This window comes from Anoplophora glabripennis, unplaced genomic scaffold (assembly GCF_000390285.2).
Source record: "Anoplophora glabripennis isolate ALB-LARVAE unplaced genomic scaffold, Agla_2.0 scaffold91, whole genome shotgun sequence".
Lineage (NCBI taxonomy): Eukaryota > Metazoa > Arthropoda > Insecta > Coleoptera > Cerambycidae > Anoplophora > Anoplophora glabripennis.
Window position 1 is genome coordinate 176,852 of NW_019416224.1, and position 21,658 is coordinate 198,509.

At 32.2% G+C, this 21,658-nt stretch overlaps 1 protein-coding gene across 16 annotated transcripts in view; it reads right to left on the reverse strand.

The window, feature by feature from the left end:
- Nucleotides 1-10,991: 10,991 nt before the first annotated feature.
- The window catches only part of LOC108904398 (muscleblind-like protein 1), a 771,591-nt gene continuing 760,924 nt past the window's right edge, over nucleotides 10,992-21,658 (reverse strand). For 11 of the 16 annotated variants that reach the window (XM_018706932.1, XM_018706928.1, XM_018706929.1 and 8 more), the window contains 2 exons: nucleotides 15,686-15,727; nucleotides 10,992-13,850 (listed from right to left, as the gene is read on the reverse strand). In XM_018706932.1, coding sequence (XP_018562448.1) covers nucleotides 13,002-13,850; nucleotides 15,686-15,727 — 891 coding nt within the window. In that variant the 3' untranslated portion in view covers nucleotides 10,992-13,001. The remainder of the gene's footprint in view (nucleotides 13,851-15,685; nucleotides 15,728-21,658) is intronic. The other 5 variants (XM_018706944.1, XM_018706936.1, XM_018706943.1 and 2 more) reach the window with 1 other exon arrangement.

Here is a 21,658-nt window from a genome sequence, read left to right on the forward strand (position 1 = left end):
TTCTATTTCTATTGCGAATACGTGTCTATTTAAAACTAATAGACATCATTTACGCAGACATATTTTTAAATTACATTATATAGGTATACAAAAATATACATATATTTTATAGTGTACTATAAGGTAATATTCGTTAATATATTTCTTTGATTTTCGTCTTAAAAGTTGAAAAATATAGTATCAAGTTGAAATATAGACCCTTGAAAATTTCGAAATGTCTAAAATATAACATGACATGTTAAAACAAGTTCAGCACTAGATAACACAAAGTTGTGACATTTATATATCTGTGGGGGCATCCATAAAACGTCCCTAGTACAAAAACGTATCTTTAATTCCGATTATGGACATCCGTTTGGCGTCCATGGTATGGTCATGTGCTATTAGGGATTATCATTTAGTTATAACTTTAACTGGGTTTAAAATTATTTCAATCAAAGAGACACTTTTCATTAAAATTAATATGTAGTTATTTCCGAAATTACGTAACAAAAATTTGAACCAGCTATAGGTGTTATCATCAATTATTTTTTAATTCTGTTACATATTTCCAGCCAACAAGATCATAAATTTCGTTTTGTAATATAACAATATTCTGATAAGTGACGGGCGTCGCTTTGCCGTAATAATTAGAAATAATGGATTTATGTAAAACAAAGCAACAAATTTTTATGAAGTAGGTGTGTATAATATGTTAAAATGATTGAATGATTAAACGTTGGACCGAAAGCACTAGTGGTGGAATAACAGCGGATACTCATATTTCATGATTAATTTTAAAACCAACAGGTTCGAAACGAGTTTTAGTTTCGACACAAAACGTACAGGGGATGTCAAGTCTCCAATTAACCACAATAATTGTTAGTTCCACTATTAATTTCCAAATGATATATTATCTTACGTAATATTAACTTAGTCGTTTTGTCAAATCAAATTAATATTCAGTACAGGAATAAAGGAAAGCTGGAGAATCACAACTTAGGACACCGAAAAACTAAGGGGATTCCAATTAAACTTAAAAAAATATATAAATACTGAATAAATGCTCTCTTATTGAATGAATATGAAAAAAGGAAAGAGTGCAATATGAAAATTGTCATATTTATCACAAAACAAAAAGGAAAATCATTAATAATGAGGTACATACGAACTATGGATTAAGCATATCAGCTGTTGTTTGTCGGAAATATAGGTACATGGTTTTAAACTATTTAGACAATTAATAAAAGTTGCAACCCCAAAACAGAAAGTACAAAAAACAGAGCAAATAAAATACAAATAATTTTAAGAATGAAATGAAAAACTATGCAAGCGCTAAAAAGAGACAAATGTATGGAGAGTTTTAACTGAATATATTACCAAAATTAATGCAAAAATGTGAAGGGTTAGTGAAATAAACAATTAATTGATTGATTATTTCAGTAGCAGTTGATATTTTTGCAGAAATTTTCAAAAGTGATTTATGGGATGAAACTAAAACGCTTTGGCACACCTTAAAGATGATTCTTATGCGAAAAATTATTGAAAAAAAAAAACAGATCTGTCAGGAAATATTTTGTTATCGAGATAAGGGTAGTAAATATTTACAAAAACTCGTGTTTTCAATTACATACGAGAAAACAGCTGGAACTACTTCATTCAAATCTGAATGCAGTTTTACTTTTTCTTTGTATCCAAACGGATTTACAGATGGATTTTCCCCTCACAACTTTTTTTCTGTTAAGATATTTCCAGTTGTCAAAAACGCCGTGATATAAAATATTATTTACATTATTTCAACAATTATTCTTTGCAGCTCGAAATAAACCATAGCTTTGTATTAATCTTAAACATTCTGTATATTGAAAAGTTTTTCTGGACACATGCTAAGAAAAACTTTTTTATTAATTTGTGATGGGTACACAATTCATTATAGGTAATTTGCCCAAATATTTATTGACACCCTGTGGAATTTTTACTTGAATGTGAAATAATTTCACACACAACAAGCAGTTCCTAATAATAATTATAATACGGGTTGAATTTGATACACAGACTGGTCCCAAATTGTCTCCCGATATTTTCAAAAAGGGAGTGCCTTTCAAAGGTAAAATATTATATTTCTTTGGGATATGTTAACAGTTTTCGACGTATCATATTCACATTTTTATCTTAGACTTAAGCTTGCGACCACTAATTTAGGTCTTGTACAAATTTCATGTCATACATACATGGTAAGTAGTTTCAATATAATTGTAAATATTTCACTACGACCTTTTTATTTTTACATTTTTTATTTTTTGATATCAGGTGCCGACTTTTAAGATATCAGAGGAAGTATAGTATTCTATCATCCAATATTATTCATTTTCGTCGATAAGGTTTTTTATTCTTTAACGTACCACCCGTCCTAAAAATATTGGAAGGCCATTTGAACCACTACGTAAATGTTGTAAAAAAACTGTATATAGGTACTAGAAATACTAACCTTCCTGTAGATGCACAAATTTGCAAGCAGGCCGGTTACAAAGGCCACGATTAAAATCTTGGCACACCGGGAGGGTGTCCAGTAACTGAAAAATTATAGTCCTTATCAGTAAACGGCAGCATATTACATCAAAAACATAATAAACTGATAAAATCTTATTTATATGGGACATTAAGGGGCTCTTTTTTTTCTGAAAATGGCTCTGCTTGTGCACATGTACGTAACATGTACGGGGAGAAATATCTAATAAAACAGCATACATAAGCACTACTTGAAAACCATGACAATTTCTTCATTCTTGAATTTAGAATAATGCACATGCCAATTAGATTGTTAAATTTCGGTCAGTAACTAGATAATTCAATCATTCTGCACAAAATCAAACAATTAAACATATTTACATTACAAAATAAGTTACAAGAGATTATCTTTGTGTAGAACTAATGTTTTCTCAGATATTTGCAGATAGCAGTTTCGAATGGCTGTTCAACGGGTAATTTAATCAGCGGTATTACCAACATTAAGCTTGTGGCAGCAAAGAGGCCAAAACCAAAAAGCGGTGTTAATAACAATGGTAAAGGTAGTGTTTAACATGCAGAATGTTTGAAAATCTTTATTAAAATAGGCCAAACTGAAATATTTCCAATCGCCAGGCAGGGGTATAGAACGATTGGAGTCATTATAAAGCACAAATTTCTACTGCAGCATAAAAAACGAAACTATTCAGCTCTAAGGATGCAATCATATTGTGAGTTGCGCCAGTTAGTAGCCTTTAGTCACAATGTGTTTGCAGTTCTGAAAAATAACAAGCCATAATGTCAAGAACGATCCAATTATTGATAAAAGCAAAAATTTTTAACCTTAAAATAGATGTGCCTCACTCCCAATTTAAAAAAAATACTGCCGCATAAAGCAAGATAATAGATGGTGTTCCATGACAATTTTCTTTTGTTGAAAATTGTTTTTTTTTTAAATAGTCTTCGCTAAAAAAAATCGCTAGTTATGATAAAAATGTTTCCTATTTACAAAATTTTTATATTCTTAATATTGTAGTAGTGCCATATTTATCAATAACAAAATATCAATAAATCAAACTGGCCGACAAAGGGTTTAGTAAAAAGATGGTAACTTTTTCTTTTTACGTGACAACTAAATAAAATAATTCCTAGTGTTAATAATAATAATTGTTCACCTTGAGTTACTTATCTCAAAATTGAGGTTTTGCGGCAACCGTGATTCATCGTGTGTTAAAGGTTATCGACATTAAGAATTGAAAGTATCAAACCAAAATTGTTTTGTAAGGTAGTTTCTCCAAATTTATTATTGCCTAGTCTGTGATGTCATGTTTTTAAGCAATAGATTTTTAACCGTTCTCAATTGAATTTAGTACAAACTGACTGTGTTTATTATTCATCCACAGTTACAAAGCAACAGGGTCAATTTGTGATAATAATGGTCCAGCAACATCCAGATTTACTAGTGCTCAGTTGGTGTAGTTAAAAAAGTGTTATTGTTTGTAATTATTTGTTTGCGACACATTTTGGTTTTATCCATATTCGTTTGTGGAATATTTGCATATTAAAAAATTTAAAATCAATAGGTTAGTCAAGAATTATTTCTTTAGAACAATTTTTACTAAACCAAAAATCTTAGGCGGAGAGACCAAATAGCAATGAAGTTATTTATAGAATTGCAACTTAAAGTGAAGTGACGTAGTTGGTTTTTTATTTATCTGCTTTTTTAGTTTGATATTTTTAATTAGTCAAAAATAGTTGTATGAAAACTGATCCGATTGATCTATATTTAATTTCGCTGTTTTTATTAATTCAGTTTTTGTTAATATATTCTATATTGGTTACTTAATTTTTTAAACAATGCGTAATTTTTTTGCCAAACTGATATTATGAAACGTGTGTAGTGTGCAGAATACCAAGACACAATAAAAGCATGAAGTTACTGTAAATCGATATTAAACCAAACACCTATTTTACAGAATTTCGACTGTTGGCACACCGGTACTGAGGAAAAAATTGGTATTGTTCAATAATGATCTTCTGTCCCCTCCTTAACAACCGATACAGTTCTGTGTAATATTAAAATTGGCAATTAAACTATATACCACTGCGTTCGTGTTAGTACCTATGGAAAAGCCGTTGCAAAACTTCGTTTGGGTTAAATGAGGCACATTCTATGTTACGGAGCGACATTGTAACTTGTTAGATTGGATCAGTCATGTAAGCTGTGCCACATACATGTAGTTTAGTAAATAGGAACGAAAAAAAGGGGTAAAATTCGACACAGCGATGTAGTACAGCATACATGATTTTAAACAACGTGAATACCTGTCCTTGTTCATCAGTGTAGATCACAAACTGGGCGTTCGAGGGCGCACCATTGTCTATGGCGACATGCAGTATTGTGCAGCAAGCGTCATCGCAGCCAATGAGCAATGCGACAACATTACAGCCAGTACGATATACCCACCAGACACCAGAGACATTAAAGTGAATGTTAGGCAGCAAGTGTATTATATCAGGTGTGGGGAGGTACGTTAATACGCCAGGTTGTGTGTGTTTCAACATACGTTTATTTTATACATTATTATATGAATCGATTAGGGGTGTGGCATGTTGGTGTGTTGCAATGTTATAGGGGTGTTGGTGGGTTCCCAAAAACCACGGCACAGAGCACACGAGGTGTGCGCGCGCCAAAAATAACATAACAACATCACAATCAGTCCAGTTCAGCAGTCAGAAATTGGTTGCAAATAAAAATTAACGGTAAATTATGTTAAGATAACAGATGGAGGTAAACCATAAGAACGTATGCATGAAACAGAAAAGCAAAGAAATTAGATAAAGGAAATAAGACCAGGCTGCTATGTACCCAGAAGCACGACATTTTCATTTCAAAATGAATATCATGAAGGTCCAATTTAACTTTGAGGTACATGACAGACCAACAAAAATATTAATTTGCGAGCAGTCACTATGGATGTAATTTTTCATCGCCAATTTAGTTACATCGAAAATCGGATAATAAACAAATTGATATTAAGGGAACCTTTAGGCGTGAGATAAAAAGTAACTTTTTTCCAACAAATATTTTATATGAATTTGATACAATAAAAAAAATTTTCATACAGGCGTAGTATATATTTTCAGAGTCAATTTATTAGAGTCAATTTTCGTAGCAGAACTATTCTAAACGAACGATACAGAGTATTCCAATATTCAATCAACAACTTGTACAGGTGATTTTCTAAAAACAAGATAACAGCTAACCAGTAGGTCACATAAAAAATCTGACTGCTTTGTTTCTAAGATACATTTTGATGAATGCTATTCATATAATTAAAAATAGGAAATCTCGATACTAGAAGGTGAATGAACAAAAAACATAAGTTTATTGGGTATTTTGAAACCTAATTAATTACTTTGTGAACTTTGATCCTTGTTGGTTACAAATAATAAAGATAACTAACAATAAAATAAACATCATATTACAATCTCTAACTATGGAAGCAGAAAAAAACACTTTTTTAAACAATCATTATAGAATAAATTGGAACTGTCGAAAATAATTTTAAAACGAAAACACGTCGATTTTCGGAACGTGACGAAATATGACGTGCATTTTGTATTTTCTATTTGTTTCTCTTTTTCCAGTACGAGATTTTTAGTTAGACAAAAATATTTTCACAGGTGGCAAAATATCCGATACCTAAATAAAGAAAAAAATGAGTAGTACTGTCGCAACAAAAAAGTTCGGAATAGTTTCAGAAATTGGTTCATTTGGTCTGTCCTAAACAAAATTTCAGTGTACTAAATTTGAATGAATTTTGAGTGGCAACAAAGAAAAAAATAATACAATTTATCACCTTGTATTTCAAAAACGAAATGTTTGCGGCCCTAAAAACTTATCAATCTTTTCTTATTTTTAGTCAAAGAATCACCTGATGATTTTATCGATGGAGTATTGCAACCCTGTGTTCTGCATAAACACATTTCTTTATAAATAATATATATAATTCATTGCTTATTGTTACCTTTGGATTTTGAAACAAAAAAAATTTAGGTTTACGTATCGCTAGATGTTATACCATATATCATTAGATGTTATATGATGATATATTTCCTGCAATATAATATTCAGCTTTACACAATATTATGGAAAATACAACACCAAACTGTGAGAAATAACTTTAACACCAATGTTACTTTAAAATGTAGTGATGCATAACAGACCCCGACTTATCTGCCATTAAGTGATATTCCTGGTAAGTCCCTCCACCACCCGCTACATTTAACTGTAACTTTAATGAAATCACTAGTAAATAAACGTTAAATCACTTTGTTTCTGTAAATACCAGGAATATGTCAAATAAATTAATTAACAAACAATGACAATAAATAAATTTAATGCCCGAACCCTACTATAATGACAAAATGTAGCTCCATCAAAGTATGCAAGGAATTTTTCTCTTTAATTAATAATCATCACCAAGAGAGTAATTACGAATTCCTCCAGCTACCTATCTAGCAAATGAAATTATGAATATGTGGAATAAATTACAATTTATAGGCAGGTCTTTATTAAGCGGGGTTATTTATGTTCCCGCTGTAATGCCGTCGAGTTGTACAAATTTTCCAAATAGTCCATTTATTCCGGCAGTGACTGACGGCGAAATATTACCGACGCACAGCACAGCGGCCGAGAGCGGCAAGACATAAAATAACGCGGAATAATATTTTTTGTACACCTCCCTCGGCAAATAGAATATTAGCATTTTAAAATAATTAGCAGGGAAACAAAAAGTCAGCCTTGAACTTAACTTTTCTTTTTACTCGGATCGATTCGGGACACAAAAATTAATACAAAATATTTAACTTAAAAAAAAATGGCATGTCGTTATTATTTTAAAATATTTGCTGATTTTGTATAATCGTTTAAAAATAACGTTGTTGTTTTATATTTTGTCCAATGTAGGTATTAATTAATATAATCCCGATTCAAATTTTGGGATTCAATTATTCCGGTGAAAAAGAAAAAAGTGACTGCTCGTAATTGTAAAACAATTATTATTAAGAAGTAAACGAATCTGAAAGATTAGAACTAGAATAAGGGGAAATTAGTAAAATATGACACAGTAGCGGTATAAATAATCGAGAGAAACAAACAATATTAAAAATAAATAAAAGGTTTGTTACTTACAAATAAAAGTAGGTTTTTAAGCGAAAAAGCATTTTAACTATATGAAATTAAAAATGATTAAAAAAAGCTGTTACGTGTAGAACAAATCTGCGATGCTACAATTAGTCTATGCGGCTGGATTCTGCAAACATAACATATTAAATATGGCGTTGTAAACAATATATAAAACAAATAATTTCATGTAATGTTAAGATAATTCATATAAATAAGTATATATGATTCCAATTACCTACATATTACATTTTTACTTACTACAAAGCTACAAAGGTTTGGCAAATAAGAAAATGTAGAAAACATTCGAAATATACAAAGCTTCTAATAGTTCACTCATTGCAAAACACTACGGTAGATTTAAAAACACATCTTTGTCATCACTTGGGTTAGTTATCCATTTGTAAGCTCTCTTAAATTTTCTCAATTTTAATAGCTTTGTGCAATGTGCATATGAAATATGTATAGTAGAAGGGTGCACAATAGAACAGTTAAGAACACCATAAGACGTTGAACTCTTTAGCTGAGCAGTTGCTGCACATTACACAAGCGTCAGATTTGCTGTTTTGTCACTTCGGGTACACCAAGCCTATTATACTTTTTCTTTCTAATAATACCAGTTTTTTGTACAGGAGGTAAAAGGAACCTTGCCTCCTACAGACTATTTTTTGTGTTTTTATTGAGAAAACCTGCATTACTTAATGCCACTCCACCACTAAATAAAGATGCTAAATAAAGAGATCGGACACCACCTGTCTGGAAAACTCGATTTTTTTTACAAATAAACCGTTTCAATTCGATTTAGCGAGTCTAATCGACTTATATCGTTTCACCTCTTGCAGAAACGACATAAGAGTAATATAATTAAATCCTATCCGAACAAAATTCGAATAGTGAAACGAAATAGATTTCTGAAAAAGATATCGTTTAACTTCTGTACTTAATACTTAAGCGTTAGCAAAAGTGAGAGTGAACCTAAAATATTGCTTCATTTGTATGAAAATATGAACAACAATTATTGTTAAGTCATTTGCGATACCATTTATAGGTATACTAGTCATGAAATAAAAGGCAAAAAAAGTACGAATTGTTCCTAACATTAAAAGATTTCTATTATAAAATGACAAACGTGTCCACATTTCAGTACAGAAACAGAAAACAGTCCCAAAATTTACCTTTTTTGTTAATAAAGATCATTAAGTATGTAATAAAAATATTTATTGAGTAGATAAATACATACTACTGTCTCTTTCATTTTCTTCATTTAAATTTACTTACTAATTAAGGGATCAATTTCATGCAGACGCAGACAACGCTAAAAAAAACTTCCCCTCTATATGCTTTTGTAACGATGGTTAAAACTAATCTCGTATTGTGGTGTCGACGCTGAAAAGTTGCATCAACTTTCCTGCGTCGTAGCGTCTGTTGTCATATATCCGGTATAAATTATTTTGCAGTAAATCTATTTATTTGTTTTTACAATTAATTAATAAATATGTCCGAAGGTACAGCAAATGACTTTGAGGTAAAAATATATGAGTAGCGTACGGTACTGACATCTGGATGTTCTGGACATGTTTCGTCCTTTTGTAATTGCAATGAAAAGATGAAGAGACACATCTAGAGCATCTAGATATTAATATCGAACACTACTATATTATTTGTTCCATCCATAAATAACGTTTTTGGTTGTTCATTATTTATAACTTATATCAACTGCACGAAAACTATGTGAACAAGTCACAATGCAAATACACACAGTAGACGATACAGTAAACAACGTGAAACCAGCGTCCGAGCGTCTCAGCGTCTATATCAAAGGGCACCAAAGGAAAATTTGTAGAGCCTCTCAGCGTCGCGACCACAGATACGAAAGAATGTATAGAGGGGTACTTTTTTCCAGGATTTTGTCCATTATTTGAATAATTTTAAAGCAACCCCAGACGAAATGTTGCATTTAATCATAGATATTTGTGAAAGCAAAATAATTATTGACAACTGTAAATAACGATTTTATCGGAGTCATTGAAATATAGGAAAATAAATTGTTATTTTAAAAATTCAAGGCCATTTGCAATCTGTCACATATGGTCAATGACTGATCATTTTTGCAGTTTTCGGTGACTGCCATCACATATTCTAATGAGTATTTTTACTACTTTACATGAGAAAATAAAGACAACAATTTAAAGAATGACGCCTTGGAAAAAATACAATAACTAGGTTAGCAACTATACAAGGATCATATTCGATGCAAAATAATAAATCATTGTCTGTCAAGGGATCCAGTGCAGTACGGCTTTAAAGGGTTTAGAAATTGAATAATTTCTTTATGAATTATGAAGGGGTGAAGGAATCACTCCACGTCTGGCACCCCTGTTCCTACAAGAATACCTTTATTCTCATAAACTATTAATTTTAAAGGTAATTTATTATAAATCCAGTTTGTTTTTTAAATTCCACATATGTACTACTACTACATTTTACCTCTGTACGCGCCACAGTTGTTTACTTGTTTTTTGGAGGTGGTCGATGACGTACCCCCAAGCGCGCCCGGTTAGTATTTCGTACACTCGATGCACCTGGGCGACTACAGATACTACCAGAACACAATGCGTATGCAATTCAATTTCATTTTAAATTTGAAATGGTTCATCTTACGCGTTCTAAAAATGATGACATGATTTTCCTTTGATAAAAGACCGACAATATTATGCTCTACTTTGCATCGAATACGATCCTACTAAATCCCAGTTCAAATGTATCTATATTTTCATATTTTTGAATGAGCACAACACGTTAAGTAAATGTTTCATTATTTATTTTTCAATTGTCATTTTTAGCGTGATCACTTTTGCTTTACCTCGCAATGGTTGTTTTAATGTTTCCCATTTTTAATAGAAACATCGTTTCCCTTGCTATGCAAATCACAAGCGCGGTTCAAACTGTGTACTTACCTTAAAAGGAACTTCTTTGTAAACGCCTATAAAATCACGTCAAGAAAAAATACAATACAAATAGTTCAACGCCTGTATTCTCTTTGTTACCTTTATTGTAGTGGTGGCAAATTGAAGCAGTAGTGTTAGTTAATGATAAGCAATGATGTAGGGGTATTCGTCAACATACAAAAACACAAAAAATAAAATGTGGGGCAAGCGGGGTAGAGTTTACAGCCTGTACAGTATTCCTTGTATATAGTAAAAGAAGCCAGTTGAGGAGCACTTGTATAAGGCACGTGAATATAGGGGGTCTTGTAAAAAAAATATTGGATATTGGAAGTAATCAAAATAATAAGCAATGATTAATAAAACAAATATCATGCATTTTCAAGCATTATTATTACAAATAGTAGCGGTGATAATACATACACCTCAGGATTAGAACAATACAGTACACATTAAATCATATAAATTATGGAAAAGGTTTTTAACACTAATATGGCGAACGTGACCCACACCTCAGCAAAGCGTGATCAGCAGCCTAAAGGCACTACGTTATTGTAAGTCAAGATCAAGGTGGCTGGCAGCTGATTACGCACAGCCGCGCAGTACTAACGGGTAGTACTGGGCAACTCGGCCATTACCAAAACTACTATAGCAAATAATTGAGCCTGATATATGTCTAACCTGTCTGGTACATAGTAATCCTACTTAAAAATGCAAATTCTTTTCTTTATACACTATGTATATAGACTTAATAGAACATTTACTTATTATGTAGTTTACATGCATCACAATAAGGTGTACTTCGTAAAAGTACAAGTGAATTTCCTTTAAATGCTAAGTAGTAAGACACATTTCTTTTAGCAAATGTTATATATAACAAATATTAATACATCACAATTCTATGTCTAACTCTATCCTATATCTTACAATACAAAGGTAATAATACTACCTTGGACACAGGACAAATATTTAGCCTCAAAATTTAATGTGTCAAACACTTCGTTGCACCAACGGACATAAAATTGCATTTAATAATATTAGTAGAATTCCATACTCTATTTTACTATAATACAACTCAATACTTGACTAGACTTAAAATAAAGAATATGCATTTTCAAAACAGCACTTTTATCGCTACTGTGGCGTACAATTTGGCGGCTAACATTTTTGGTAGTAGCTTTGGAAGTCTACTAAAATTGCACTAACGAAAGCCTAAATATTTGCTCTACATACAAGATAAAAACTACAATGGATAAAAAGATGACACGCAGAACGTAAGAAATTCTACAAATTGTGCTTCGAGATCAAACCCAGGAAGACAAAAATAACAACCGCCTTTGAGGCAACTGCATGTTCATCAACTTATGTCACTAACAAAATCATTACAATAACATTTTCCAGGAAAAAAGTCTGGTAAATTCAATAGTGTGTACAAAGGTAAGTTAGCAGGCATCCTCGAGATGTAATTCCGCGCCAGCCGGCTTATGGAGGAATGTCGCGGAATTACAGGTCGAGAGGCCGGAAAAACCTAACCCAAAAAGAAAACCGAAATCTCTTAAACGGACATGCAGAACATGTATAAAGTAAGCCCCATGCAAAACTGGAACTAATACACAAACATAGAGCACAGTATGAGTTGTCTCAGATGTTCAAAGTCTGTATAACTCAACGCGGCAGAGGCAGTACCCTCCGGCGAACGAAATTGGAATCAATATATTCCCCAATCAATCATAAGACTACGTACAAACCTTGGAAAAGGGCGGTCTTTTTGGGTCAGTTAACAAACTACAGACTCTGAGATGGCACTTTCTAACAAATACAACGCGTAAAGTATCTACCATGCGTCAATTAGGCTCTCAAATGGATTATATAAATACGGATAAATTGTATCATGCATAAACTCTAATAAATATAATATTTTCCACTTTAATGGCAAAGATACATCATACTAATCTTATCCACCAAAATTAATAAATTTGGGTTTATTAAAAGGGTGTAAGGAGGGTAATAAGGGGGATGTTATTTAGCGGTGCAAATAGCAGGTGTGAAGGTATCACAGTATTGAGGCACTCGCTTGGTCCGGGTTTGCTCAGAGCATTGCCCAGTTCTCTAATTACTATATCCACAAATCTTTTGACTAGATAATTTTTGAATAAGTCAAAATAATTAATTAGAACTGATTCCACGTTTACCGGTAATATAAAAATCACTAATTTCTCTCTTCAACAGAGACGTTAAAAAGGATGATGTACCGATCTGTATTCCTAGACACTAACCATAAAAATGAATAAAAATTGCAAAAAATAATACGTTTCACTAATAAAATATTACACAAACCAACGAAAATGAAAACAATACAGTTAAAAGTGAACAAAGGTTAACGATTAGGTTGTCTTTAACTTTTTGTAAGGCTGCAAGACTACGTTATTGTTGTTGTTCTGCGCCGCCGCAACAGCGATGTTCGTCGAGGCAGAGACGTTGGTCATCGGTGCTGCCGAGACGGTCACCGGATACTGCGCGCTCAGTATACTGTTGCCGTAGATGGGAGTCGTACTGGCGGCAGTATAAGGCGTCCTCATGATGGAATAAGGATTGAATTGGAAATTTGGAGGCGGTCGGCTGATGTTAAGCAAGTTCTGTTGAGCTATGGCGGCCTGATAGGGATTCGCAAGCCCCAGGTTCAGACTGGTAGCGGCATTCAACTGGAAAGGCAATGCTGGATATCTAGGAAAGGTAGGAGGAGGGACAGTAAGCGCTTGCTTGTTCAACGCGACTCCCGTGTAGTTCAATGGGTTCAGGTGACTGAACTGATTAGCGGCAAGAGACTGATTAACGGCAGCCAACTTGACGGCTTTCGCGTAATTCTGCTGGGCGACCTCCTTAGCAAGCGTTGCGGGATCGGGGATAGCGGGCTGCGGTGGCAAAGAAGGCAAGGAGGCTGTGGTGGTGACGCAGGAGATCGCCTCGTCTTTGCTGACCTGCTGCGGCGGCTGCGGCTGCGGCTGGGGCGCGGCCGAGGAAACGGACTGGATTGCCTCAGGAACTGTGGGTGAAGCACATGAGGAGGAGGGTGGGGGAGCGGGCGAGGTGGAATACTCACATGACACGGGCACAAACGGCTGCTGCAGCTGCATTAGTTGTTGGTAGGTGGTGGCGTTGGGCTGGTACACGGGGACACCAGATTTATCGGCCGCTGGTCGCTTGTATGGAACCATGCCTGCTGGGAAGGCCTGCTGGCATATACAATCTCTCATATAATACACGTTTTCAAAATACCTGGTTCATTTCTAAAATATGCTAAGGTGGTCCCGAAAAAAAAATTACCTAATACCCTTTATTATAGAGTGACAGATTGCCGCTTTTAAGACAATAAACACCCTGCAGACCTAGAGCAAAATAATCTAGTAACAAGTTGACAGTATGCAAGATAAAGCAACGTGGAAATATGTATGAGTGACCTGAAACTGCTACATTTTACCACAGCATTCCACAACTACAAATAAAAGGTAAAGTTCACATGAATATACAGGTATGCCTCCTAATGGGGTAAGAAGCCCATAAAAAGTGAAATATTGTCGAAACCTTAGAATTTGGATGAAATTTGGAACTATGTATTACTATTAAACAAGGTGGTCCAGATTTTAACAAATAAACTTCGGGACAGTACTAAACAACTAAAATTAACATCACTTTGCTCTATGAACACAGGCGCAGAAAGCCACCGTTTATGAGATACAGGACGTTGAAATTAACAAAAATAAAACAATTTTTTTAAATATCTGGAAAACCGCTTCATTAAATTTTTCAAATTTGATACACATTGTCACTATCATAGCAAACATTTGGAGTCAACTTTCAAGTAACACGAACAACACGTAAAGTTATATGAAAAACAAATAAATTAAATCAATTGCTTGAAGTGTCCATCTCCAAACTCAATGCACTTTTGGCATCTTTTGGTTATAGAATTCACAGCAGCTCTGATTAAAACTGGATTTTGCCTCAAATTAGTGCAGGCCCCATTTAGCCTTTGCACTAGCTGGTCCCTAATTTGCTATAGGAACGACATAAACGTCATTTTTCTAGGTTACCCCCAATTAAAATAATCCAAAATATTTAGATCAGGAGATCTAGGTGGCCAAGGTATGAGGCCATTCCGTCCAATCCATCTGTTTTGGTAGTTGTTTGTCAGCCATTCACGAACTATCTGACCAGAATGTGCTAGCGCCCCGTTTGAAACCAGATCTCGATTCGTTAATCTGTAGGTATGTCCTCCATTAAGTGGAAGCTATTGTCAAAAAAAAATTAAAATTGGATCGGAATTTAGTCTAGGTGGCAAGTCTACTTGGATAATATGTTTCATAACTCGTAAACCATTCACTTTTCGACAAAAATAAAATGATTTTTCATCCGGAATATTTCAGACCGTTATAAAATGTATTCATATTACCAATTAATTCAGTGGCGTAGAAGTTTTACTTTAAATAAGGAAACGATATACTTGTTTCTCCGCCACTGGTTTTTTAATTTGTAATGTCTACATACAGAACTAGGAGAAATATTTGAAAAAAAATGTGTACCAAATTAGGACAAATTTGATTAAGCGGTTTTCCAGATATTTAAAAAAATAGCTTATACCTTTTTATAAATGAATTTCTCAAATTTTAACTAAGGCGCTTTTGTAAGTGTTTAGGATAAAGTTGATACAATAATTGTTTTAGAATCTTTTATTGATTAATCACTTTATTTGACAACACATAAAATTTTACAACCACTCTGCGACCAGCACTGAGTAATTATTTTTAGTTTCAAATTTCACTGTTACATTTCAAACGCATTTGGAGATATCTGAAAAATTTTTTCAAAAGCTCACCTTTAGGGGGTTTACCCCTGCCTATATTCATACACATACAATTCTTTTCTCTAGCTTTTAGTTGTAGAATGCGCTGGTTTTACCGTTATATGGACCAACTTCGATAAAACAGAAATAAAAGAGCAAGTTTCTACACTTGTAAATGCAAAGCATGTCATTATGGAATTTAAAGCGAATAGATTTTAAGATACTTACAAAATTGTCATAGTAAAACGATCCAACTGATTTCATATCCATCTGAAATAGAAAAAACAAAGCAACGTGTAAATTTTTCGAAGAACAGAGGAACTGAAAAGCAACTCGATCAAAAGCCTTCTCAATCGTATCTTATTAACGTACAATGTCGAGGCAACAAATTGAGCAGGCGAAAACATTTAAAATTAGTCTCAGAGTTATTCTGTCTGTTGCAAAAAGTAATTTCCAGAAGCATACAGACAAAATACCAATTTAAAAATCACAAACGGTAATAATTAATATATTAACGGTATTGCTGTAATTGTAGTTGCTAGGATGTTGCGAGTTTTGCGAACGTCCACAGTAGAAAAACTGTAAATTTTTTCACGAAATCAAACAAACAAAAAAAAATAAAGCTAATTTTGCTATAAGTGATATAATTAATATGTGAAGTACGGTTTGGATCATGCATACACGACAATGGTGAAAGCAATAAAAGCTCAAAAAGGAAGCAGGTTTATTGGATAAATTTCATGTTAAATTAATTTAAACCCTCTCTAAAGCAAATATAAACAGCCCCTCACAACATGCTAACAACTTGACCAGGTAGCAGTTCGCCTTTTCTACAGAAAAACGCAGCTTTATTAAAAAACTTTAGAGAAGCTCATTTCACCGAAACTGATAATTTTGACAACACAACCACCGATTTACTGAAAACCTGTCTATGCAGATAAAACCTCAAAGTGCTTTCACAAATTATTATGTTGTACTCACGTACCTTGTTCATTATAGCTGTTTTACATTGCGAATTTATTCATGACCAATTATGCTATCAAATAACTTCATGAATTTTTTCATGAAGTTCTTCACGAATTATAACATGGTCTAATTTTCGTAAATATCTTCGGGAAGTTCAGAAGTATCAACTCAACAAATCTTCAGCATCAGATCAGTAATGAGGTTATGTTATTGGCATATGTAAATTAATTGTGTGGTGTTGTACTACTTTTGTATTGTTTTTACCGATCTGTTGCTTACAAAAACTAATATTTAAAAACAGTGTCAAACTGATATCGCTGTTGTACTAAAAGTAACTTTTTGAATGAAAATTAAAATTTATTTGCTACTTTGATTTGTTGATAGGTACTGATTTCTGTGTCAAGAAACTCACAAAATCTGTGGCAGTGTAAAACCAAACCCTTTATGGATAAACTCGAGAATTAATTAATGAACAACTTCGTGAATTTACTAATGAATAAATTGTCAATGTAAAACAATTATTAGTTCAGTTATACTAGATTTACTTAAAAAACAAAATGACGATTAAGGATGGTGAATTTGTTTTTATTATTTTAATCATAAATTCTGAAACTAAAAGAAAGCTCTTCAATAACTGGAAATATATATGAATCAATATTAAGTACTGACTTTGTATGAGTATGATCTTTTTAAAACATAAAATATTTCAAGAGCTTTCGATTGTATTTATATTAAATGATTATCTGTTTCTATTGAAATGGCATAACTTTGGAACCAGAGTTTTTACAGATATGTTCAGATAATGTATAAATAAATAGATAATTTCGAATTTATCAAACAAATGAACACCAGATTATTTTTTATTAACTACTTCAAACTGCTGCTACTTCAAAAGTAGACTGATCTTAAAATAGTACAAAATCTCATCGATTCAACGGCTAGTTTAACTGAACTACTAGATCTAAGCATATTTCAGTAGAGGATCTGAAACTGTTCGTTTTCAGTCGAAATCCGATTGGTGCATCAAAGAGATTTAAATATTTACAAAAAGAATCTACTCAAAGCGAATGGTGTTAAGTGTTGAATTTGTGTGCAAATACTAGCAAGAAGCACGATCACAATGTACGACAAAAGCTCTGGTACCCTTTTCACGAAATATATAGCGTGTTTCTAAAAAATGTACGCCGATAAAGCTGTAGTTTTCTCCTGCAGGTGACATAATTTTGGGATCTTAAATACTACATAAAAATATGTACAGTATTGTGTCTCAGTAGCAGTGGTTAAATTTTATAACGCACACATACATATGTTGATGTATTGAGTACTTGTTTCAATTTAACCACTACTGAGGTATGAAAATTTGGAATAAACATTATTCTACAGGATGAAGCAATGCTAAAGGATAAAAAGCTAAAAATTTTACAAGATATGGGTAATTTTGCTGCATAATTTTCCCAAGTCGACGAATCCTGAAAATATGTAGTTAAGTTGCAAACCACTACCCGTTACGTGTTAAAAATGTGATGTGTGTGTTTATGTGTGATTATACAAAATTATATTGTGTACTCACTGGGTTAAATTATTTGTTAATGCACACAATGAATATGAAGTATTAAATGCAAAAGTTATTTAAGATACCAATTTTTCTGTTATAAATGTACAATAATGATGGACTACACTTTCTTTTATATCATTTCATATACTATTTTTAGTAACTGTTTGAAACTATTACTCAGAATTGTTAAATCTATTGCAACATCTAACAAATCAGTCTGAAGAGTGCCTAAATATTATGCACGAAACAAATTGACCCCGACTTGTTATATCACACACGAATTCTTAGAAGTTGGGTATATGTACATAAGCCATAAAATTAGACATCAGACAACATTCACATATGTTTCTGCACTCTCCTAAATTAATAGTTACATCGCACTTTTTGTTGCGAAGAAATTACGCAATGCTGTCTGCCTACTTATTCACAATCTAAGTAAAAGTGGAACGCAAAAGTGGAATTTGACTCATCTCTGGATGTTAACCGCTAACTGGTTTTAATTGCCAGAGATATGCAGATACGCTTATGTTGAAATGTCTCTTAAGTAAACAAATTTTAAAGAGATAATTACCGCAATGATTTATTGCGGACAGCAGTGTGTGGCAGATTTTATAAATTATTAACACAATGTAATAAATCTTAACTTTTTTTAGTCTTATGAAAAATCTTTTTGACGGAAGAAGCTAAAACTCTTCAAAGAGTTAATATCAAGCCGAAATTGCAATTATAGCGAAATTTCTATTCAAAATTAATTTAAAATGTTCATAGTCGCCGTAAAAATATGTATATAATTTAGTGTTGAATGTTTCTTCACAAAAAATTAAAAAAAGTACCTACTTAAAATGCTATTCTTTTCGAATTAACAAATTCTTGTGGAACATGATTGATATGATTTTCTTATTCTGCATAATTATATAAGTAGGGCGAGGAAAAAATATCAAACTATTCTAGCTATAGGTCATGAGAAAAAATAGGATCAGTCTTTGATCCTATTTTTTGAAGGCAAGTATTATTAATATATTTTAAAATCATTGAGATGTCAAAAAAATTAAATACAAAATTACTATTTATAGCGAAGCCTTCTTATTACCTACTTTAAAGCTGTTCGTCATTTTTTGTTATGTTATCAGGAAATAGTTTAAAACATGCGTCTCACAAATACCATATTCATAAAAACTAACGTATGTACTATTGAGATCATGTCCATATTTTCCACAAAAGAAACAAGAATTATTTAAAACATTTGCTTAAAATTAACTGATAATAATAATCGATGCACATAGTTTTTAGATTTTTTTTGCACAATGAATTCTAATTTCTTAATTGTTTAATTTAATAATATTTAATTTACTTCCATACTGGATTAAATTTTGTAACAATAAGCTCCAAATAATTTCACTTTTAATTATGTTTTACGGTTCAGCAAATTAATATCGATATGTAGCAACTTTGGTAATATAATAGGTATTGTGTAAAATTTAATAAAAATCAGTCGGAACTTTATTTGTGAAACGCGAGATTTATACTAATATTTCCTAACAAATTGGGAATTGTGGCTTCTTTATTTGTATTTGAGAAACAATGCTATATTTCGACTATATTTAGATACAATACAAATGTTTTAAATGAAACAGCATTGATACCTTCATTTTTATTAATCATTGCTAATTTAGCTACAGTGTTAATAAAAATCAGTGTCATGCAACCATAATTATTGTCAATCAATTAATTAATAAATTATCATGTTACGCATGAATTGAACTCAAATATTTTCAATGAACTTTATAATAATTTTACTACAAAAAATATTACAATGGTTTTAAAAATATATACGAGCATACTGTCACAAGACTTCCTAAAATATAAGCATCTACATTACTCCATATCCACTAAAATGAACTTAATGAATTAATTTAATTTCTAAAAAGATCTATTCATTTTTTAATTTCTAAATAAAATTTAAAATTGCAACCAGTGTATTTTATTCATTTGTGTTAATAATTTTATTTGTTTCATTTTTACTTACAACTAATTTTTATATGAAAGGGCATGTTTAAAAAGTAGCACATATGACAGACAATCTTAAGACCAAAATATAATTGGGCCAAATGTACCTTAATCCAAAGCTGCTTTATTTGCAAGTTCTTTAAAATACAATTTGCGAATCGAACGAACGAATATTTTTGGTGAGTATGCCCAATCCACTGATTGATAATATTTCGGTATTTTTATCTTTATTTACTTAACTAATTACGACTTAAACCAAATTTTATAAAACAACGTCAACCATGATTCGAGATATTTACGTATCTGAATTTTTGGCTTAATTATATAATTTTAAATATTATCTGGTAGCATTTGCGATACTTCATTTTTTCATTTAAATCCCCCTGGAGATATATTCAAACAATTACAGACACTTTATACTTTTGGTTAGTACTTAATGTGTTTTTTTTAACATTTCCTTATATACAGGGTAATTCAAAAAAACCGCTGACAAACTACTAGGGTAAGTAATACATGAAAAATTAAGACGAAAAGGCTTAATAAACATAGGGTCGCAAATGCCTCCTTAACGTGATACAGGTATTATCTACCCTAGAAGTCTGTCAGCGGTTTTTTGAATCACCCTGTATAATTTAATTATTTTTATGAGAATCAGTAAATATTTATCAAATTTATAGTAATTTCGTTTTTTTAATAGTTGAATAGTTTAAGTCTATTCAGTTTCAATCGCTCGCTTGGCATACTGAACAAATATTTTAGAGACCAAAAGAACATTTTCAGATGTAATGCAATAACACAAATTTAGACCGATTATCAGTAATAAACAGGCATAAGTTATATGAGCGAAAAATTTTGCAATATTTGCAAGCTACTCTTCTATGAAAATAAGAAACTTTGAATTTTCAAATTTTAGTATATATGGTTGCATTTATATTTATCAATATCGTTCTAGTCCTCCCCTACATATTATGTATATACCTAATATGAGTAATTTTTACATGACTGATATCAATTTTGCAACTATTCGTATTTCTGTTGGAAATAATGTATACTTTTTTTCTTTGTGATATATACAGGGTGTCCCGAAATTAATGCAACAAAATTTGGTCACAGATTATTAAGACAAACACATGTATTTTTCATTTTTGTCAAGTGGCCCTTTCGTTCGGAGATACAGCCCCCTGAAATCCACCCTTAAGGATAGTCTTTTTTTATAACTCAGAACCCTGTTATACGAGAATCACTAAATTTGGTACACAGGGGTTTCATGACATGTGTAATCTGATAGTGCTACGTTTTTTGGCGACGAATCCCCTTAAGGCAATCTGACAGTGCTACGCTGTTTGGCGGGGAACACCCTTAAGACGCGATTTCGTGGGCCCTCTTGTATTTGGAGCCAAAAAAATTTGGTAATATATTTAAATTTCTTAAAAATTATTAGTCCGCTAGAAAGTCATTAAATTTAGAAATTTTTTTATCTCTTGATACTTTTTTCGAAAAACGCAATGTTTTCGAGAAAAATGTCAAAACGTGATCGAATGAAAACCGTGATTTGCCATTTTTCTCAAAAATATTGCGTTTTACGAATAAAATATCAAGGGACAAAAAAGTTTCTAAATTCAATGGCTTTCTAGCGAGCTCATAATTTTTTAGAAATTCGAATATGCGACTAG